Raw genomic sequence first — 23,666 nt, 5'->3', positions numbered from 1 at the left:
GACATCTCTGGTAACAAGTTCATCCCTATTTGTTTTCATCCAGGCAGAGACCTTACCATCTGTTCTTCCCCTATCTGTTGAAAAGCACACTTAATCTTAGTTGTTATTGCCGTCCTCTGACTACAGTCCGGCTCCAAGGCCTTTCTGTTGTTTGCAGGCCCTTAAGGTTGTGCAAGGTTCATCTGGTAACCTTTAACTGCCAATGTGCTTGGAGATTTTAAGTAATTCATTCCCTTTCAATAAGTTCTTACTGTACCCCTATATTCCCCCTAATAATTACTGTATCCCTTTATTTCCCCCTAACACCCCTTGATGCCCCTAATATCCAAAAAACTATCAATTTCTTTCTTGAATATACTCAGTGACCCGGCTCCACAGCCTCTGTGGTAGAGAATTCCACAGGTTGACCACCCTCTGAGTGAAGAAATTTTTCCTCATCTCAGTCCTAAATGGCCCACCCCATATCCTGAGACTGTGGCCCCTGGTTCTAGACTCTCCAACCAGAGGAAACATCCTCTCTGCATCCAGTCTGTCTAGACCTGTTAGAATTTTATACATTTCAATCAGATCCCCTCTCATTCTTCTAAACTCCAGTGAATACAGGCCCAGTCGAACCAATCTCTCCTCATACAACAATCCTGCCATCCCCGGTATCAGCCTAGTGAACCTTCACTGCACTCCCTCTATGGCAAGTATATCCTTTCTTAGGTAGGGAGACCAAAACTGCACACAATACTCCAGGTGTGGTCTCACCAAGGCCCTGTATAACTGCAGTAAGACATCCCTACTTCTGAGCTCAAAGCCTCTTGCAATGAAGGCCAACATACCATTTGCCTCCCTAACTGCTTGCTGCACCTGCCTATTTACTTTCATTGACTGGTGTACAAGGACACCCAGATCCCTTTGTACACCCACATTTCCCAATATATCACCATTTAAATAATACTCTGCCTTTCTGTTTTTCACACCGAAGTGTATAACTTCACATTTATCCACGTTATACTGCATCTGCCATGTCTTTGCCCACACATATAACTTGTCTAAATCGCCCTGAAGCCTCCTTGCATCCTCCTCACAACTCACAACCCCGTCCAGTTTTGTGTCGACAGCAAACTTGGGGCAGAATTTTTCACATGGTGGGTGGGAGTGGGTGGAAGTGGGCACAGAGCCGATTACCACCCGCAATTGGCTCCGCGCCGCCATTCTACGCAGGCGGGCCAATTAAGGCCTGCCCAGCGTAATACACGGCCGGTATCGCTCAACGCTACCTGTGTGGGTAGGGGGGAGGAGGTTGATTTGGGGCACGGAGCTGCCTCATGGAGATTGAATCGGCATTAAAATTATTAAATGAAATCTTTATAAATTTATTTAAACACGTCCCCTCTTGTGACTGTGCCACATGAGATGGGACATGGTTTTTATATTTATGAATTTTAAAAAATGTATTTAATAAAAGTTTCAGTAAATCTCATCCCACTTGTAGATGAGCTTTACTAGAAAACGCGAAGGCCCCTTTACTTTTCACCTGCCCACCAACCTCAAAGTTGGATGGGCAGCGTTATCAAGCACTTCAATTAATTTCTGAATGGCCTTAATCGGCCGTTTACATATTGGTGGCCGACTCCGGTGCGTGCCCGCTGAATGGAACATTGCAATTCAGCGCGATGAAGTCGCTCGATGTCATCAAGCGTCATTTTACATGTCGGTATGTCGGGCCCACCACTGCACACCAACTGAAAAATTCTGCCTTTGAAAATATTGCATTTGGTTTCCTTATCCAAGTCATTTATAAATATTATGAACAGCTGGGGCCCAAGCACTGATCCCTGCGGTACACCACTAGTCACCGCCTGCCATCCCGAAAAAGACCCATTTATTCCCACCCTCTGTTAAAGTTGGCTTAAATTACCGACTCCCACAGCTACCTCGACTACAGCTCCTCACACCCCGCTTCCTGTAAGGACTCCATCCCATTCTCTCAGTTCCTTCGCCTCCGTCGCATCTGTTCTGATGATGCCACTTTCAAAAACAGTTCCTCTGACATGTCTTCCTTCTTCCTTAACCAAGGTTTTCCACCCATGGTGGTTGACAGGGCCCTCAACCGTATCCGGCCCATCTCCCGCGCATCCGCCCTCACATCTTCCTCTCCCTCCCAGAAACATGATAGGGTCCCCCTTGTCCTCACTTATCACCCCACCAGCCTCCGCATTCAAAGGATCATCCTCCACCATTTCCACCAACTCCAGCATGATGCCACCACCAAACACATCTTCCCTTCACCCCACCGGCGGCATTCCTCAGGCATTGTTCCCTCCGGGACACCCTGGTCCACTCCTCCATCACCCCCTACACCTCAACCCCCTCCCACGGCACCTTACCATGTAACCGCAGAAGGTGCAACACCTGCCCCTTTACTTCCCCTCTCCCCACCGTCCAAGGGCCCATAACACTCCTTTCAAGTGAAGCAGCATTTGACTTGCACTTCCCTCAATTTAGTCTACTGCATTCGCTGCTCCTAATGCGGTTTCCTCTACATTGGAGAGACCAAACGCAGACTGGGTGACCGCTTTGAAGAACACCTTCGGTCTGTCCGCAAGCATGATCCAGACCTCCCTGTCATGCTCTTATGCCCACATATCCGTCCTTGGCCTGCTGCATTGTTCCAGTGAAGCTCAACGCAAACTGGATTTTTCTTTTCCCACCTATTTCCATTATTTTTAAATGTATTTCCATCCATTGTTTTATCTCTACCTTTTAGCCTATTTTGATTCCTTCCCCCCACCCCACCCCCACTAGGGCTATCTGTACCTTGCTCATCCTGCTTTCTACCCTTAATTAGCACATTCCTTAGATAATATCACCACCTTCAACAACTCTTTGTCCTTTTGTCTGTGACATCTTTTGGCAAACTCCCCCTATCACTGGCCCTCTATCCAGTTCTACCTGTCCCCCCCCCCCACCCCCCCTCCTTAAACCAGCTTACATTTCACCTCTTTTCTATTTTTATTTAGTTCTGTTGAAGAGTCATATGGACTTGAAACGTTAACTGTGTCCCTCTCCGCAGATGCTGCCAGACCTGCTGAGTTTTTCCAGGTATTTTTATTTTTGTTTTGGATTTCCAGCATCCGCAGTTTTTTGCTTTTATGTTCTGACTTTGTCCAATCCTGTTAATGCTTTCCAAGTGTTCTGTTACCACGTCTTTTATCATAGACTCTAGCATTTTCCCCATTACTGATGTTAGTCTGACCGGTTTGTATTTCTCTGTTTTTTCTCTCCCTCCTTTTTTAAATAATGGGGTTACATTTGCCACCCTCCAATCTGTAGGAACTGCTCCAGAGTCTATAGAATTTTGGAAGACGACCACCAATGCATCTAGAGCTCTGAAGAAGTGTCATACTGACTCGCAACGTTCACCAATATTTCCAGGGCCACTTCCTTTAGTACTCTGGGATGTAGATTATCAGGTCCTGGGGATTTTCAGCCTTTAACCCCATTAATTTCTCTAGCACCATTTTTTTTTTCTAATACTGATTTTCTTCAATTCCTCCCTCTCACTAGACCCTTGGTTCCCTAACATTTCTGGGAAATTATTTGTGTCCTCTTCTGTGAAGACAGAACCAAAATATGTGTTCAATTCTTTTGCCATTTCTTTGTTTCCCATTATAATTTCCCCCGTTTCCGACTGTAAGGGACCTACATTTGTCTTTGCTAATCTTTTTCTCTTCACATATTTATAGAAGATTTTACAGTGAGTTTTTATGTTCCCTGCAAGTGTACTCTCTCACTCCATTTTCCCCTTCTTGATCAATCTCTTTTGTCCACTTTTGCTGAATTCTAAACTGCTCCTAATCCTCAGGCTTGCTGCTTTTTCTGGCAATTTTATATGTCTCCTCTTTGGATCTAATACTATTCCTAATTTCTTTTGTAATCCATGGTTGAGCCACCTTTCCTGTTTTATTTTTGCACCAGACAGGAATGAATAATTGTTGTAATTCATGCACACGTTCCTTAAAAATTAGCCATTGTCTATCCACTGTCAACCTGTCTAGTGAGGCTCCCCAATCCATCATTTCCAACTTTTTTCTTCTCCACTGATGCTGCCAGACCTGCTGAGTTTTTCCAGGTAATTCTGTTTTTGTTTTGGATTTCCAGCATCCGCAGTAGCTTTTTTTTATTTCCAACTCACGCCTCATACCCTTGTAGTTCCATTTATTTAGATTCAGGACCCTTGTTTCAGATTCAGCCTCTTCATTCTCCATTTTAATGGACAATTGTATCATTTTATGGTCGCTCTTCCCTGAGTGACCCCACACAGCAAGATTATTAATTAATCCTTTCTCATTGCACAATACCCAGTCAGGGATAGCCTGCTCTCGAGTTGGTTCCTCAATGTATTGGTCCAAAATACCATCACGTACACACTCCAGGAAATCTTCTGCCACTGTATTATTGCTAGTTTGCTTTGTCCAATCCATATGTAGATTAAAGTCACCCATGATTATAGTTGTAGCCTTATTGCATGCATCTCTAATTTCCTGTTTAATGCCTTCCCTTACATCTCCATTACTGTTTGGGGGCCTATAGATAACCACCACCAATGTTTTCTGCCCCTTGGTATTTCTTATCTCCACCCAAACAGATTCCACATCATGATTTTCTGAGCCAATATCCTTCCTCACTATTGCATTGATTTCTTCTTTTACTAACAATGCTACCCCACCTCCTTTCCCAATTTGTCTGTCCTTCCTAAATATTGAACACCCCTGGATATTCAGTTCCCATCCTTGGTCACCCTGCAGCCATGTCTCTGTAATTGCAACTATATCATAACTGTTTATATCTGCTTGTGTTGTTAATTCATCTACCTTATTGCTAATGCTCTGCACATTAAGATACAATGCCTTTAGACTTGTCTTTTTAACCTTGTTAGTCATCTCAGCTTTATTTTGCACTATGGGCCCATTTGTTTTTCGCCTTTGTTTTTTCTGCCTTTCACTTTTGCTTCTTACTTTTCTGTCTTTCATTTTTATTCTTGTTTTCCCCTCCTCTGTCCCCCTGCTCAGGATCCCATCCCCCTGCCGTTGTAGTTTAAACCCTGTCCCCATCAGCACTAGCAACCACCCCCCCATGAGGACATTGGCCCTGGTCCTGCTCAGATGCAACCGGTCCTGTTCGTACTGGTCCCACCTTCCCCAGAACCAGTCCCAATGTCCCAGGAATCCTAATCCCTCCCCTTTCATCAGCCATGCATTCATCCGATATATCCTGTTATTCCTACTCTCGCTGGCCTGTGGCACCGGTTGTAATCCTGAGATTACTACCTTTGAGGTCCTACTTTATAATTTACATCCCAACTCCCTATATTCAGCTTGTAGGACCTCATCCCTATTTTTTACTTATGCCATTGGTACCGATATGTACCTCAACCACTGGCTGTTCACCCTCCCCCTTCAGAATGCCCTGCAGCCTCTCTCAGACCTCCTTGACCCTGGCACCAGGGAGGCAACATACCATCCTGGAGTTTCTTTTGTAGCCGCAGAAACACCTGTCTGTCCCCTTTACTATTGAATCCCCTATCACTATAGCCCTGCCACTCTTCTTCCTCCCCTCTTGTATAGCGGAGCCACCCGTGGTGCCATGGACTTGGCTGCTGCTGTTTTTCCCTGAGAAGCCGTCTCCCCCAACAGTATCCAAAACAGTATATCTGTTAGAGAGTGGGGCGGCCACAGGGGACTCCTGTACTACCTGTCTTCCTCTACTCTGCCTGGTGGTCACCCATCCCCTTTCTGCCTGTTCAGTCTTTACCTGCAGTGTGACCACCTCACTGAACGTGCTGTCCATAACAATAGCTGCACTCCACTAGTTAAGGTTGCCATCCTGAAAATGTGCCCCATATCCCAACTCTGTATTCTATTAGTTAGCCAATTCTCTATCCATGCTAATATACTACCCCAAATACCATGGGCTCATATCTTATGTGCAGTATTTTATTGAAGCCTTTTGGAAATCCAAATATATTACATCTGCTGGTTCCCCGTTATCTATCCTGCTTGTTACCTCCTCAACGAATCAAAGAATCACAGTGCAGAAGAGGTCCTTTGACCCATCAGGTCTGCACCGACACCTGACCCACCTACCTAATCCCATTTACCAGCTTTTTTGGATATTAGGGGCATCAAGGGGAATGGAGTGAAAGTGGGAATGTGGTGTTGAGATGGAGGATCAGTCATGAACACATTGAATGACGGAGCAGCCTCGAAGGGCCGAATGGCCTACTCCTGCACCTTGTTTCTATGTTTCTATTCTCTATACTAGTGCGATCTGTCTCTCCCATTATTTTGTGCACCCTGGTATTCCTCTCTAATATTTTCTCTTGGTTCCCACACCCCTGCCGAGTTAGTTTAAAGCCCTCCCAACAGCACAAGCAAAACGCCCCACAAGGAACTCAGTCCCAGCTCTGTTCAGGTGCAACCCATTCGGCTTCTACAGGTGCCATCTCCCCCAGAGCCAGTCCCAGTGTCCCAGAAATCTAAAGCCCTCCCTCCTGCAAAATCTTTCCAGCCACACATTCATCTGTCTTATCCTCCTATTTCTGTGCTCACTGGCACGTGGCACTGGGAATAATCTGGAGATTACTACATTAGAGATCCTGCTTGCTAATTTTCTACCTAGCTCCCTAAATTCTGATTGCAGGACCACATCCCCCTTCCTACCTAAGTCATTGGTCCCAATGTGGACCACCACCTCTGGCTGATCACCCTTCCCCAGAGGAAAGTCACCCATCCATGACATGAGCCTGAGCACTGAGGGTATGCATGCTGCCATCAGCCACAAGGAGTCAAATGTTCATGGACGTAAGGTGAGGATGTCAGGACTGCCCTCACTGCATCTCATCATCAACCTCCAGGAATCTTGCTGAGATGAGGGCGCCCTGAGTGAGCCTGCCTGGTCTGGCCAATGCGAGGGCCTCATCGCTGGCATCTTCGCCTTTGAGGGCCTCAGTCCTCCTCATCGGAGGAGACGTGCAGCTTTTCCTCTTCAGCCAGGTTGTCGGGCGTGCAGCAAGCGATGATGATGCGCGACACCCTCCAGGGACCGTGTTGCAGTCTCCAACAGACCTGTCGAGACACCAGTACTTCATTTTCAAAATGCCTATTGTTAACCTACCAATGTCCAGGTCTCGGCGTGAGCCCCATTATTCCGTTGCTCTGCTGCAGTCTGAGGCTGCCGCACTGGCGTCATCAACCACGGCGTCTGTGGGTAGCCCTTGTCCCCAAGGAGCCAACCCTGCAGCCTCTGTGGACCCGAGAAGATGTCAGGGATCTGAGACCTGCTAAGGATGTCGGAGTCATGGACATTCCCCAGGAATCATGCGCAGACCTGTAGGATGCATTTATGTTGGCCGCACACCAACTGATCGTTTAGCGGTTGACGTAGTTGACCACTTGTTGCCATGGAGATCTAAGTGCCACATGTGTGCAGTCGATGGCACCCAGCAGCTGTGGGAAACCTGAGATCTGGTTAAATCCCAGCGCTCTTGCTTCCTGGTTTTCCTGATCCCGGGTGAAATGCACAAAGTTCTGTGCCTTCACAAAATGGCGTCCGTGACCTCCTGGATACACTTGTGTGTGGAGCTTGTGAGGTTCCGCACAGGTCACCTGTGGAGCCCTGGAAGGAGTAAAAACTGAGCGTCATGGTCACTTTCACATCCACGGGCAGTGGGTGCCCTCCATGTCCCCTTGGCACCAAATCCGGCAGCAGGTGGCATATGTGACCGAGCATTTCCCTAGACACGCGCAGTCTCCAGCAACACTGGTTCTCAATAATGTGCAGGAATGAGAGGCACCATCGAGAGACCCTGGGTCTAGTGAGGCACCATCGAGAGACCCTGGGTCTAGTGAGGCACCATCGAGAGACCCTGGGTCTAGTGAGGCACCATCGAGAGACCCTGGGTCTAGTGAGGCACCATCGAGAGACCCTGGGTCTAGTGAGGCACCATCGAGAGACCCTGGGCCTAGTGAGGCACCATCGAGAGACCCTGGGCCTAGTGAGGCACCATCGAGAGACCCTGGGCCTAGTGAGGCACCATCGAGAGACCCTGGGCCTAGTGAGGCACCATCGAGAGACCCTGGGTCTAGTGAGGCACCATCGAGAGACCCCGGGCCTAGTGAGGCACCATCGAGAGACCCTGGGCCTAGTGAGGCACCATCGAGAGACCCTGGGCCTAGTGAGGCACCATCGAGAGACCCTGGGCCTAGTGAGGCACCATCGAGAGACCCTGGGCCTAGTGAGGCACCATCGAGAGACCCCGGGCCTAGTGAGGCACCATCGAGAGACCCTGGGCCTAGTGAGGCACCATCGAGAGACCCCGGGCCTAGTGAGGCACCATCGAGAGACCCCGGGCCTAGTGAGGCACCATCGAGAGACCCCGGGCCTAGTGAGGCACCATCGAGAGACCCTGGGCCTAGTGAGGCACCATCGAGAGACCCTGGGCCTAGTGGGGCACCATCGAGAGACCCTGGGCCTAGTGAGGCACCATCGAGAGACCCTGGGCCTAGTGAGGCACCATCGAGAGACCCTGGGCCTAGTGAGGCACCATCGAGAGACCCTGGGCCTAGTGAGGCACCATCGAGAGACCCTGGGCCTAGTGAGGCACCATCGAGAGACCCTGGGCCTAGTGAGGCACCATCGAGAGACCCTGGGCCTAGTGAGGCACCATCGAGAGACCCTGGGCCTAGTGAGGCACCATCGAGAGACCCTGGGCCTAGTGAGGCACCATCGAGAGACCCTGGGTCTAGTGAGGCACCATCGAGAGACCCTGGGTCTAGTGAGGCACCATCGAGAGACCCTGGGTCTAGTGAGGCACCATCGAGAGACCCTGGGTCTAGTGAGGCACCATCGAGAGACCCTGGGCCTAGTGAGGCACCATCGAGAGACCCTGGGCCTAGTGAGGCACCATCGAGCGAGGGCTCCCTGTGGATCTTCAGCTGGGTGAGCAGCAGGCTCTGCCGCCCCTTCATCTTGAGCTGGACGCTCCTCCCTTTGCTGGTCCAGGCGCCTCCACCGCTCTCTTCTTCTCTGCTCCCTGTCAGCCATGAGGCAAATCACTAAATCACCAGGCTCCACGATTCTCATGTTCTCCTCCTGTAGGGTCAAAGAGAGACACATGCATCAGCATATGTCCCTAAGAACCTCTCTTGGTTAAGTCTGAAGGCCCCTTCACACATACCGGAGAGTGTTGGCCACCACTTAGATGGCCAGTGTGCTGTGTGCTCATTGGCTGTTCAAAGCCCCACCCACCCCCGCCCCATTCCACCTGACCGATTGGCAGCAGCTTTGCCCACTGGACTGCATGTTGTGCTCTCAGCTCAGGCACAGGCATTCTCCTAACCCACACTGCAAGGCTGCACTGTTAGCTTGAACCATGGGGGAGACTGCTCCAAACCGGGATGATGACATTGCAAGGGGCTGTGAGCATCTCCACCAGGGACTGCTCCATGGCCAGATTTAGCAAGGAGATTGTACAACTAGCCCAGTCAGCCAATTGCTCTGCTTCCCCCCCCAAAATGCACATTAATTTACAGTCTGTGCCCCGAGGTGGGGTGGAAGGTTCTGGAGCGTTTGGTGTCACTTTCCTGTTTTTGTGTTGCTGGAGTGGGCAGGAAGGTTTCAGAGGTCCCGATTCCCAGCAGGTCAATGGAGCTGCTGCTGAACAGTCTCAGCTGAGGGAGAATGCTCACTTCCTCACCACCCCCCCACCTTCCCTCACCCCTCCCCAGCATGTGCTTCTGTACTTCCTTCAGACTACGCTGACTTGCCCCTCACCCACCCCCCCAGCCTGACCCACACTGGAGCCCTTTCCCTGGCACCGCACTGAAAACCAGCCAGGAAAAAGCAACTTACCTGTGCCCCCCACCACCCCCCCCATGTCTCTTCCTTGCAGTCCTTTGGGCAATGCTGGTGCCAGTAATATTCTTTCCCTTGTTGTCACATGTCACCATTAAACAGCATTGTGAGGCTGAACCCATTAGACTCAATCTCCTGTGACGATGGTGAAAGGTGAGAGTGGCTGCCCTCGACAGTCCAAAACCCTCTTGTATAATAACGACTTGGATAAAGGGACTGAGTGTATTTTAGCTACATTTGCTGATGATATAAAGATAGATAGGAAAATAAGTTGTCAGGAGGATACAAAGGATCTGCAAAGGAATGTGGATAGGTTAAGTGAGTGGGAAAAAAATGTGTCAGATGGAGAATAATGTGGGAAAATGTGAGATTGTCAGCTTTTGCAAGGAGAATAAAATACGAAATGGTAGTGTAGTGTTAATGTCACTGGACTAGAAACCCAGAGACCAGGCTAATAAGAACATAAGAAATAGGAACAGGAGTAGACCATTCGGCCCCTCGAGCCTGCTCCGCCATTCAATACTATCATGGCTGATCATCTTGTGTTTCGATTTCCACATTCCCATCTACCCCCGATAGTCTTTGATTCCCTTGCCTAACAAGAATCTCTCCACCTCTGCCTTAAAAATATTCAATGACCCCACTTCCACCACCTCCTGAGGCAGAGGGGAGAGTTTTCTCCTCACTGGAGGGGTTTGGGCGGGAGTAGGCGCGGGCGGGCGCACAGCCAACGCTGCAGGTGGCGATCGGCTGAGTGCCGCCATTTTACACGGTCTGGCCAATTAAGGTGCGTGCACGCGAAAGAGCGCAAAAATCTCCGAGGCACAGAGCTGCCTCAGGAAGATCAATTTGATATGTAAAAATTTAAATAAAGAAAAAAAAATGAAGACGTCCCCTCATGTGACATTGTCACATGAGCTGGGATATTAATAAAAATTTTCAAAAAAATTGATAGGCAAGTTTAAAAACCCTCATGAAACTTCATCCTGCCCGTGGCTGAGGTTTCATGATGAATGTGAAGGCCGCCTGGGCTTTTCACCTGCTCATCAACCTTACGGTTAGACGGGCAGCTCAGTTAATTATTTTGAGTTTGGCGGGGAAGCAGCCGACTCCGGTGCACACCCGCCGAACTCAAGATCTGAATGGCGCACGGTGACATTGGGAGCACGCTCAACATCACCGCACGTCATTTTACGCTTCAGCGAGCAGGCCCCACCCCCGCTCACCGACCTGAAGATTCTGGCCGGAGAGTTCCAAAATCGCGCAACTCTCTGAGAGAAAATTTCTCCTCATCTCGGTCCTAAAAGGACAACCCCTAATGTTCTGGGGATATGGGTTCAAATGGCAGCTAGTGGATTTTGAATTCAATTTGTCAAAAGAAATCTTGAATATAAAGCTGGTCTCAGTAATGGTGACCATGACAACTATCGTCATCATTGTAAAAACCCACCTGGTTCACTGATGTCCTTTAGGGAAGGAAATCTGCTGTCCTTACCTGGTCTGGCCTACACGTGACTCCAGACCCACATCAATCATTGGCCCAGCAAGCCACTCATGTTACAGGGCAATTAGAGTTGGGCAGCAAATGGTCCCTTGCCAACGATGCCCACATCCCATGAAAGAATAAAGCAAAGTGGAATATTATTTATATGGAGGGAGACTGCAGTTTTTTTTTTAACTCTTTCATGGGGAGTCTTTAGCCAGAGAGTGGTGAATCTATGGAATTCATTGCCACAGAAGGCTGTGGAGGCCAGGTCATTGAGTGTATTTAAGACCGAGATAGATAGGTTCTTGATTGGTAAGGGGATCAAAGGTTACGGGAGAAGGTGGGAGAATGGGGTTGAGAAACTTATCAGCCATGATTGAATGGCGGAGCAGACTCGATGGGCCGATTGGCCTAATTTCTGCTCCTATGTCTTATGGTCTTATGGAGGTGCGAAGCACTGGTTATGCCTGCATTTATTGCCCATTCCTAATTGCCCTTGGGAAGGTGGTGGTGAGCTGCCTTCTTGAACCGCTGCAGCTTTGAATGCTGTGGTATAAAGGCATCTGGGTATCCTTGGACACAAATCACAAAAATCTAGGAAGACAGATGGAGAGGGATGGACTATCAAAGTAGGAGTTTTACTACAACTGTTCAGGGCACTAATGAGACCACACCTATGTACTGTTTTAGTCTCCTTATTTAAGGAGACCATTTGAACTTGAATTTGAATTATTCATGTATGCTGAAGAGTTGAGAAAGTCAGTTCTGAAGTTCAGGTTAAGCATCAACAAGACATAACCAACGACAATTCATGGTGAGAGCAGTGTGATGGTTCAGTCTACAGCTATTGAGGACAAAGATCAATTTTGATTTTTGGAATCAGCGGCTTTGAAATCAAGACTGGGCTAGTAACTCCCACTGCAGAACTCGTCAGCTGAATGAAATATGGAGGGCCTGCAACATCGGCCTGCAGTTAAGAAAGCAACTTGCAAGCTCCTAGAGTTGAGCATGGTGCTGTATGGGTGCTACAGCCTCAATAAAACTGATGAGAAGACAATTACAGCTTTTGAAATCAGGCTCTGGTGAATCACTTGGACAGAACAAAGAACCAATGAATTCTTCACAGGAAAATTAAAGTCTGAACATCTCCTGGGCTTTCAGCTGAAGTGAAGAAGCAGAAATTGAGAAAGTATGGACACTGGTCGGAGTCTAGTGTTGGCGACAATAGAAGGTGAAATATCAGGAAAGAGCAGGCTTTGTCAGAGAAGGACCGGGTGGCTGGACAACATCAGAAACTGGACAGAGGGAGGGATGACAGTGGCACGCAGAATCGCAGTGAATAGAGTGAGAGATGCTTCTTGCCCCTTGTGGACTATAGCTAATTATGAATGGATACTGGATTTGGAGAACGTTCAGAGAAAGTTCACTAAACTGATTCCTGGGGTGAAGGGCTTGTCTTATGAGGAAAGATTGAGCAGGTTGGGATTATATTCATTGGAGTTTAGAAGAATGAGAGGTGATCTTATTGAAACATGTAAGGTTCTGAGTGGGCTTGACAAGGTGGAGGCTGAGAGGATGTTTCCCTTCGTTGGAGAGTCTAGAACAAGGGGCCACAGTTTAAAAATAAAGGGGCTGCCATTTAAGGTGGAGATGAGGGGGAATTTCTTTTCTCACAGGACAATTAGCCTGTGGAATTCTCTTCCCCAGAGAGCAATGGAGGCTGGATCAATGAATATATTCAAGGATGAGTTACACAGATTTTTGACCTACAAGGAAGTCGAGGGTTATGGGGAGGTGAACAGGACAGTGAAGTTAAGACCACAATCTGATCAGCCATGATCTTGTTGAATGGTGGAGCAGACTCGAGGGGCTGAATGGCCTACTCCTCCTATTTGATCAATTATGTTGTATTTATGTATAAAGCTAGAAATAATGAAATAATAAATAAATCCCGATGCCAGCAAGTGAGAAAGTCATCTTTTTGCTGCTAATTTCAGCTCCAAGCATTTGAGAACTTCAATTTCAACACCTGGAGGAGGCGTTACATGCAGTGGATCAACGATAAGAAGGCTCGTGTAGTGGATGTTTTCCGATTTATTGATAAGGATCAAGATGGACGAATCAGCCTAGAGGAGTTTATGCAAAGTGTTCTTTCCTCCAGTGAGTTTGCTATCTGAATATTTCCGTGTGTCACAGAAATATTACTTCAAAAGTTTAAAGGAGGTTTGTGACTGGGTGCTACACAGAAACACAGTGTTCAGCCGCATGTCCAGGGAACATTGTGTGCAGTCTGTGCCTGAGGGACCCTCAGACTGCGTACAGTCTATTTTCGAGGGACACACAGTGTGCGCAATCTCAGACTGAGGGTCTCTCATTTTGTATAGTCTGTGCTAGAGGGGCCCCCATACTGTACAGCACATGCCTGATTGTATGCAGTACACTGAGGGACCCTCAAATTGTGGAACAAAAGATTGGCAGGAAAAACTAGCTAAACAAATGCGCTACCTTCAAAAAAGAATTGGTTTGGGCACAGTCAAGGTACATTCCATCGAAAGGGAAAGGTAGGACAAACAAATCCAGAGCTCCCTGGATGAAAAAGGAGATTGAAATTAAGATAAAGAAGAAAAAGTGTGTTTATGACAGGTGTCAGGTAGAAAGTACAAATGAGAACCAAGAAGATTACATAAGGTTCAGAGGGGAGGTGAAAAAGCAGATGCGATGAGTAATTATGAGAAAAGACTGGCAGCCAACATAAAGGGGAATCCCAAAGTATTCTATAGGCATATAAGTAATAAAAGGGTCAATTAGGGACCTAAAAGTGAATTTACACATGGATGAAGGGACCATGGCTGAGGTATTAAATGAATACTTTGCATCTATCTTTACCAAGGAGGTAGATGCGACCCAGGACGATGCGACCCAGGACTTGGTGACAAATGAGGAAACTCTGACACTGGAAGGGTTCAAAATTGATGAGGAGGAAGCGTTGAATAGACTGTCGGTACTTAAAGTTGACAAGGCACCGGACCAGATGAGATGCTTCCAAGGATACTGAAGGGATTGAGAGTAGAAATTTCAGGGGCACCGGCCATAATCTTTCAGTCTTATAAATTGCAAACATTACGCCCTTGTTCAAAAAAGGTTGTCAGTTTAAGTCCAGCAATTAGTATCCATCACAGAGACGTGGTTGAGGGAGGGGCAGGATTGTCAGCTCAACATTCCGGGATATAGAATCTTCAGGCGAGACAGGGGAGGGGGCAAAAGAGGAGGAGGCGTTGTATTATTAGTTAAGGAGTCAGTTACTGCAGTAAGGAGAGATGATATCTTGGAGGGGGCATCGAATTAAGTTTTGTGGGTAGAGCTTAGGAATAAAAAAGGAACAGCCACATTGTTAGGTGTTTATTATAGACCCCCAGATAGTCAGCGGGAAATTGAGGAGCAAATATGTGCACAATTTGCGGAGGTGTGTAAAAACAATAACAATAGGGTAATTATATTAGGTGATTTCAACTTTCCCAACATTAATTGGGATAGACATAGTGTTAAGGGCTTGGATGGAGTAGATTTCTTGAAATCTGTACAGGAGAACTTTTTAGCTCAATATATAGAGGGTCCAACAAGGGACGGCACATTTCTGGACCTAATTCTGGGGAATGAAGCTGGACAGGTGGCTGAGGTGGTGGTGGGGGAGCATTTTAGTGATAGCGACTACAACATGGTACAGTTTAAGTTTGTTATGGACAAAGAAATAGACAAGTTGCAAAAAAATGTTTTGGATTGGGGGACAGCGTATTTTAGTAAATAAGGCAGGATCTGGCCAAGGTAGACTGGGAACAGCTACTTGTGGGGAAATCTACAGAGGAGCAGTGGGGTGTGTTCAAAAAGGAAATGGGGAGGGTACAGACTCAACATGTTCCCTCTAGGGTGATAGGAAGGAGCAACAAGCCCAGAGAACCATGGATGACCAGAGATATTCAGGTTACGATGAGAAGGAAAAGAGAGGCTTTTAGCGGGTACAAGAGAAGCAAATCAGCAGAGGCATTAGTGGAGTACAGAAAGTGCAGGGTGGAGCTTAAGAAAGTAATTAGGAGAGCAAAGAGGGGATATGAGAAAGCTCTGGCTGGTAAAAGTAGGGAAAATCCCAAGATATTCTATAAGTATATCAATGGGAAGATTTGTGTCCCAGACTGCTGAGGGAGGCAAGGGAGGAGATCGCAGGGGCTCTGACCCAAATTTTTAATTCCTCTCTGGCCATGGGGGAGGTGCCAGAGGACTGGAGAACAGCTAATGTGGTTCCACTATTTAAGAAGGGTTGCAGAGATAAGACAGGGAACTACAGGCCAGTGAGTCTCATGTCAGTGGTAGGGAAACTATTGGAGAAATTTCTGAAGGAGAGTATCTATCTCCCTTTATAGAGGCAAGGTTTGATCAGGGATAGTCAGCATGGCTTTGTCAGAGGGAGGTCATGCCTAACAAATTTGATTTAATTTTTTGAGGAGGTGACCAGGTGTGTAGATGAGGGTAGTTGTTTGTTTTCGTTGGAGCAGAGAAGACTGAGGGGTGACCTGATCGAGGTGTACAAGATTATGAGGGGCATGGACAGGGTGGATAGGGAGCAGCTGTTCCCCTTAGTTGAAAGGTCAGTCACAAGGGGGCATAAGTTCAAGGTGAGGGGCAGGAGGTTTCGGGGGGATGTGAGGTTTTTACCCAGAAGGTGGTGACAGTCTGGAATGCACTGCCTGGGAGGGTGGTGGAGGTGGGTTGCCTCACATCCTTTAAAAAGTTCCTGGATGAGCACTTGGCACATCATAACACTGAAGGCTATGGGCCAAGTGCTGGTAAATGGGATTAGGTAGGTAGGTCAGGTGTTTCTCACGTGTCGGTGCAGACTCGATGGGTCAAAGGGCCTCTTCTGCACTGTGATTCTGTGATTCTTTGAGGAAGTAACAAGCAGGATAGATAACGGGGAACCAGCAGATGTAATATATTTGGATTTCCAAAAGGCTTCAATAAAATACTGCACATAAGATATGAGCCCATGGTATTTGGGGTAGTATATTAGCATGGATAGAGGATTGAAAGAGTAGGGCCCATAAGGGACCAAGGGGGCAATCTATGGGTGGAGCTAGAGGACATTGCTAGAGTGCTGAACGAATACTTCACATCCGTTTTCATCCAAGAGAATGAGGATGAAGGTATGGAACTCGGGGAGAGAGACTGCGAGGTTCTTGAGCAAATTGATATAGGGAGTGAGAAGGTATTAGAGGTGTTGGCAGGCTTAAAAGTGGACAAATCTCCAGGTCCGGATGATTTGTGTCCCAGACTGCTGAGGGAGGCAAGGGAGGAGATCGCAGGGGCTCTGACCCAAATTTTTAATTCCTCTCTGGCCATGGGGGAGGTGCCAGAGGACTGGAGAACAGCTAATGTGGTTCCGCTACTTAAGAAGGGTTGCAGAGATAAGCCAGGGAACTACAGGCCAGTGAGTCTCACGTCAGTGGTAGGGAAACTATTGGAGAAAATTCTGAAGGAGAGAATCTATCTCCACTTGGAGAGGCAAGGTTTGATCAGGGATAGTCAGCATGGCTTTGTCAGAGGAAGGTCATGCCTAACAAATTAAATTGAGTTTTTTGAGGAGGTGACCAGGTGTGTAGATGAGGGTAGTGCAGTTGATGTAGTTTATATGGCTTTCAGCAAAGCCTTTGACAAGGTCCCACATGGGAGACTTATAAAGAAGGAAAATGCACATGGGGTACGGGGTAATTTGATAAGGTGAACTCAAGATTGGCTTAGTTGTAGGAGACAGAGGGTGATGACAGAAGGATGCTTTAGTGACTGGAAGCCAGTGTCCAGTGGCGTACCACAGGGATCTCACAGAACCACAAAATCACACAGTACAGGAGAGGCACTTCGGCCCATCGAGTCTGCACCGACACATGAGAAACATCTGACCTACCTACCTAATCCCATTTACCAGCACTTGGCCTGTAGCCTTGAATGTTATGACGTGCCAAGTGCTCATCCAGGTACTCTTTAAAGGATGTGAGGCAACCCGCCTCCACCACCCTCCCAGGCAGCGCATTCCAGACTGTCACCACCCTCTGGGTAAAAACGTTTTTCCTCATCCCCCCCCTAAACCTCCTGCCTCTCACCTTGAACTTATGTCCCCTCGTGACTGACCCTTCAGCTAAGGAGAACAGCTGCTCCCTATTGACCCTGTCTCTGCCTCTCATAATCTTGTACACCTCGATCAGGTGGCCCCTCAGTCTTCTCTGCTCCAACAGAAACAACCCAAGTCTATCCAACCTCTCTTCATAACTTAAATGTTTCATCCCAGGCAACATCCTGGTGAATCTCCTCTGCACCCCCTCCAGTGCAATCACATCCTTCCTATAATGTGGCGACCAGAACTGCACACAGTACTCCAGCTGTGGCCTCACCAAGGTTCTATACAACTCCAACATGACCTCCCTACTTTTGTAATCTATGCCACGATTGATAAAGGCAAGTGTCCCATATGCCTTTTTCACCACCCCACTAACATGCCCCTCCGTCTTCAGAGATCATGGGAGGGAGGGAGTACTGTGTGCAGTTCTGTTTGCCACATTATAGGAAGGATGTAATTGCACTGGAGGGGGTGCAGAGGAGATTCACCAGGATGTTGCCTGGGATGAAACATTTAAGTTATGAAGAGAGGTTGGATAGACTTGGGTTGTTTTTGTTGGAGCAGAGAAGACTGAGGGGCGACCTGATCGAGGTATACAAGATTATGAGGGGCATGGACAGGGTGGATAGGGAGCAGCTGTTCCCATTAGTTGAAGGGTCAGTCATGAGGGGGCATAAGTTCAAGGTGAGGGGCAGGCGGTGTAGGGGGCACGTGAGGAAAAACATTTTTACCCAGTGGGTGGTGACGGTCTGGAATGTGCTGCCTGGGAGGGTGGTGGAGGCGGGTTGCCTCATATCCTTTAAAACGTACCTGGATGAGCACTTGGCACGTCATAACATTCAAAGCTATAGGCCAAGTGCTGGTAAATGGGATTGGGTAGGTAGGTCAGGTGTTTCTCACGTGTCGGTGCAGACTCGATGGGCTGAAAAGCCTCTTCTACACTGTGATTCTGTGATTCTGATTCTGTGAATTATAGACCAGTCAGTTTAACTCCAGTGATGGGCAAGATTCTCGAAACAATTATTCGGGATAGAATTAGTAGCCACATGGAAAAATAATCAAGCAGATTCAGCGTGGCTTCATGAAATGGAAATCATGCCTAACAAATTTGAGAATTCTTTGAGCAGGATAGATAAAGGGGAACCAGTAGATGTAATCTATTTGGATTTCCAAAAGGCATTCGATAAGGTACCTCACATAAGAATACTTAAAAATATACGAGCCCATGGTGTTGGGGGTAGTATATTAGCATGGATAGAGTATTGGCTCACTAATAGAAGACAGAGTTGGGATAAGGGGGGCACTTTCAGGATGGCAACCTGAAACTCGTGGAGTGCCACAGGGATCAGTGCTGGGGCCTCAATTATTTACAATACATATTAATGACTTGGATGAAGGAAATGCATGTACTATCACCAAGTTTGTGGATGACACAAACATGGGTGGGAAGGCAAGTGGTGAGGATGACACAAGGAGTCTACATAGGGTTATAGACAGGTTCAGTCAGTGGGCAAAAACTTGGGAAATGGAATATAATGTGGGGAAATGTGAGGTTATGCACTTTGGCAGGAAGAATAGAGGAGCTGAATATTATTTAAATGGAGAAAGACTGCGGAAGGCTGCAGCACAGAGGGATTTGGGGGTCCTTGTGCATGAATCCTAAAAAGCTAACATACAAGTTCAACAGGTAATAGGGAAGGCAAATGGAATGTTGGCCTTTATTTCAAAGGGAATGGAGTATAAAATAGGGAAATCTTGCTAAAGGTGTACATGGCACTAATTAGACCACACCTAGAAGACTGTGAACAGTTTAGGTCCCCTTATCTAAGGAAACATATACTGGCATTGGAGGCAGTCCAGAGAAGGTTCACTAGGGTTGATCCTGGGTATGGAGGGATTATCTTATGAGTAGAGGTTGAATAGGTTGGGCCTGTACTCATTGGAGTTTAGAAGAATGAGAGGCGACCTTATTGAAACATACAAGATTCTTAGGGGGCTTGACAGGGTAGATGCTGAGAGATTGTTCCCCTTGTGGGAGAGTCTAGGACCAGAAGGCATAATCTCAGAGTAAGTGGTTGCCCATTTATGACTGAGATGAGGAGGAATTTCTTCTCTGAGACCTGGACAATATCCAGGTTTGGGCAGACATGTGGTAAGTAACATTCACACCACACAAGTGTCAGGCAATGACCATCTCCAACAAGAGAGAATCCGACCACCGCCCCTTGACTTTCAATGGCATTAACATCACTGAATCACCCACTATCAACATCCTGGGGGTTACCATTGACCAGAAACTGAACTGGACTAGCCATATAAATACTGTGGCTACAAGAGCAGGTCAGAGGCTAGGAATTGTGTGATAAGTAACTCATCTCCTGACTCCCCAAAGCCTGTCCACCATCTAAGGCACAATTCAGGATTGTGATGGAATACTCCCCATTTGCCTGGATGGGTGCAGCTCCCACAACACTCTAGAAGCTTGACACCATCCAGGACAATGCAACCCGCTTGATTGAACCCACATCCACAAACATTCACTCCCACCACCACCACCGACGCACAGTGGCAGCAGTGTGTACCATCTACAAGATGCACTGCAAGAATTCACCAAGACTCCTGAGACAGCACCTTCCAAACCCACAACCGCTCCCATCTAGAAGGACAAGGGCAGCAGATCGATGGGAACACCGCCACCTTGAAGTTCCCCTCCAAGTAACTCACCATCCTGACTTGGAAATATATCGCCGTTCCTTCACTGTCGCTGGGTCAAAACCCTGTAACTCCCTTCCAAACAGCACTGTGGGTGTACCTACACCACATGGACTGCAGCGGTTCAAGAAGGCAGCTCACCACCACCTTCTCAAGGGCAACTAGAGATGGGAAATAAATGCTGGCCCAGCCAACAATGCCCACATTCCATGAATGAATTGAAACAAAAAGTTACCATTGCATAAGTGTGTAAAACTGGTGAATCTATGAGTCTCTGAAGTGTAGAGGTAACCTGCTGGTATGTCCAGATCTGGTAATGGTAAACTTGTCTGGAGGTTCCTTTAATTGCTCACAGTGATCTGTGGGATTGTCATTCTTGGATGTTGTTCCTGGTTGCATTTGGGATCTTGTCCTAGATGCAATCGGACTGTATGGTGGATGAAGAGCTGGAATGGATCTGATTTATCCTCAGTCACGCCTCACCATTGTGCCTTTGTGTGCAATGACCTCCTAAGACCTTGATTCCAATCAAATCCTTGTCACCTCGGCTGGTTGACATGTACCTTCTGTGGGATCCTGGATGTGAACTGTTGTCCCAACTATAAACTTGGCAATTCTGTAACTGCATTTTTATCATGCACATTGGACATCTCTTGTAGTTTTAAGAGTTGTTCTCTAGTTTCTGAGAGTAGAATGGGTAAGAGTAGGTAAATTGGTACACACTGTTCTGCTAAACATGAGCTCTGCTCATGATGGTGTCACTCTCAGATGTAACATTGCAATGTGCAGATATTGCTTGGTCTGTCTGCATTTGAGAATTAGGGATTTCACTGAGTGAATCATTCAATCAAACAAGCAATTAGATCTAGAGTAATGAGGAGAAGAATTAGTGTTATTATTACTCCTCAGACATATCTACGTATTCCATGAGATTGACAGTGACAAGGGATAGTGTTCACCACTCTTCATCTCATCATGCACATCATCTTCATTTTCTAGTTTGTCTTTCACCTGATGTGTACGTTTGTGATGGGATACCAGATGGTCATTCTTATTGCTTCAAGTTGTGTACAGTCTGTTTGGATCGGTAGCTGCATCAGCCTTTGCTCTGCTGCTGCAATGGCCCTTTCTGCCAAATGCCTTGCAGAATTGATGGAGAGACCATAAGACATAGGAGCAGAAATTAGGCCATTCGACCCATTGAGTCTGCTCTGCCATTCAATCATGGCTGATAAGTTTCTCAACCCCATTCTCCCGCCTTCTCCCCGTAACCTTTGAGCCCCTTACCAATCAAGAACCTATCTATCTCGGTCTTAAATACACTCAATGACCTGGCCTCTCCAGCCTTCTGTGGCAATGAATTCCGTAGATTCACCACTCTCTGGCTAAAGAAGTTTCTCCTCATCTCTGTTCTAAAAGGTCTTCCCTTTACTCTGAGGCTGTGCCCTCCAGTTCTAGTCTTTCCTCCTAATGGAAACATCTTCCCCACGTCCACTCTATCCAGGCCTTTCAGTATTCTGTAAGTTTCAATCAGATCCCCCCATCATCCTTCTAAACTCCATCGAGTATAGACCCAGAGTCCTCAAACGTTCTTCATACGTTAAGCCTTTCATTCCTGGGATCATTCTCGTGAACTTCCTCTGGACCCTCTCCAGGGCCAGCACATCCTTCCTGAGATACGGGGCCCAAAATTGCTCACAATATTCTAAATGTGGCCTGACCACAGCCTTATAAAGCCTCAGCAGCACATCCCTGCTTTTATATTCTAGTCCCCTCGAAATAAATGCCAACATTGCATTTGCCTTCCTAACTACTGACTCAACCTGCAAGTTAACCTTAAGAGAATCCTGGACTAGGACTCCCAAGTCCCTTTGCACTCCAGATTTCTGAATTCTCTCCCCATTTAGAAAATAGTCTATGCTTCTATTCTTCCTACCAAAGTGCATGACCTCACACTTCTCCACGTTGTATTCCATCTGCCACTTCTTTGCCCATTCTCCTAACCTGTCCAAATCCTTCTGCAGCCTCCCCGCCTCCTCAATACTACCTGTCCCTCCACCTATCTTTGTATCATCTGCAAACTCAGCCAGAATGCCCTCAGTTCCTTCATCTAGATCATTAATGTATAAAGTGAAAAGTTGTGGTCCCAACACTGACCCTTGCGGAACTCCACAAGTCACCAGCCGCCATCCTGAGAAGGACCCCCTTATCCCCACTCTCTGCCTCCTGCCAGACAGCCAATCTTCTATCCATGCTAGTACCTTGCCTCTAACACCATGGGCTCTTATCTTACTGAGCAGCCTCCTGTGTGGCACCTTGTCAAAGGCCTTCTGGAAGTCCAGGTAGATAACATCCATTGGCTCTCCTTTGTCTAACCTACTCGTTACCTCCTCAAAGAATTCTAACAGATTTGTCAGGCATGAGCTCCCCTTGATGAAACCATGCTGACTTTGCCTGATTTTATCATGCACTTCCAAGTATTCTGAAATCTCATCCCTAATAATGGACTCTAAAATCTTACCAACGACCGAGGTCAGGCTAATCGGCCTGTAATTTCCCGTCTTTTGCCTCACTCCCTTCTTAAACAGGGGGGTTACATTAGCGATTTTCCAGTCCTCTGGGACCCTCCCTGACTCCAGTGATTCCTGAAAGATCACCACTAACGGCCTCTGGGCATTTCCTTTTCCTTGGTGCGTGCAGTCGGCCACACCTTCCACATGTCTTGCTTGGTTTGGGTGTTCTAGTAAGTGCATCAACAATTGGAATTGTGTTTAGGGGTCGTAAGCTTCATCGAACTGCGAGGATCACTTCATACTTATATACATCCTTGGGTGGCTCTTCGACGATATACGTTTTGGGCTTTTCCAGCAGATCCTTCTGGAATTCTTCCACGGGAGTAGATGTGATCACCAACTTAACAATTCTGCCAGCTAGCTGTGTTTGAAATATCTGCATCTGCTGATGAAGTGGTCTATGGATTCTGCAGGCTGTTGTCGAAATGACATGAACTCTAGTTGATGAATATGGAAGTTTAACCTGATTCTGAACCGGTCCCAATGTAGTCCAGAGAACCGTAGAACCATAGAAAAGTTACATCACAGAAGGAGGCCATTCAGCCCATCTTGTCCATGCCGGCCCGATGTCACCCAGGTGCCCTTTCTAATCCCACCTTCCTGCACCTGGCCCATAGCCCTGCAGCTTACAGCACTTAAGGTGCAGATTCAGGTACTTTTTAAAAGAGTTTAAAGTTTCTGCCTCTACCACCAACTTGGGCAGCGAATTCCAGACACCCACTCCCCTCTGCATAAAAAAGCTCTTCCTTGTGCCCCTCCTACACCTTCTGCTACTTGTCTTGAATCTATGTCCCCTGGTTCTAGAATTCTCCATCAAGGGAAACAA

At 47.3% G+C, this 23,666-nt stretch overlaps 1 protein-coding gene across 1 annotated transcript in view; it reads left to right on the top strand.

Annotated features, from left to right (window-relative positions):
- The window catches only part of macf1b (microtubule actin crosslinking factor 1b), a 383,409-nt gene that overhangs the window by 279,888 nt on the left and 79,855 nt on the right, over positions 1 to 23,666 (top strand). Inside the window, exon 32 of the mRNA XM_078534257.1 lies at positions 13,390 to 13,552. Coding sequence (XP_078390383.1) covers positions 13,390 to 13,552 — 163 coding nt within the window. The remainder of the gene's footprint in view (positions 1 to 13,389; positions 13,553 to 23,666) is intronic.

Source organism: Cetorhinus maximus, chromosome 3, assembly GCF_964194155.1.
Source record: "Cetorhinus maximus chromosome 3, sCetMax3.hap1.1, whole genome shotgun sequence".
Taxonomy (NCBI): Eukaryota; Metazoa; Chordata; class Chondrichthyes; order Lamniformes; family Cetorhinidae; genus Cetorhinus; species Cetorhinus maximus.
This window is presented reverse-complemented; position numbering and strand designations above follow the sequence as displayed.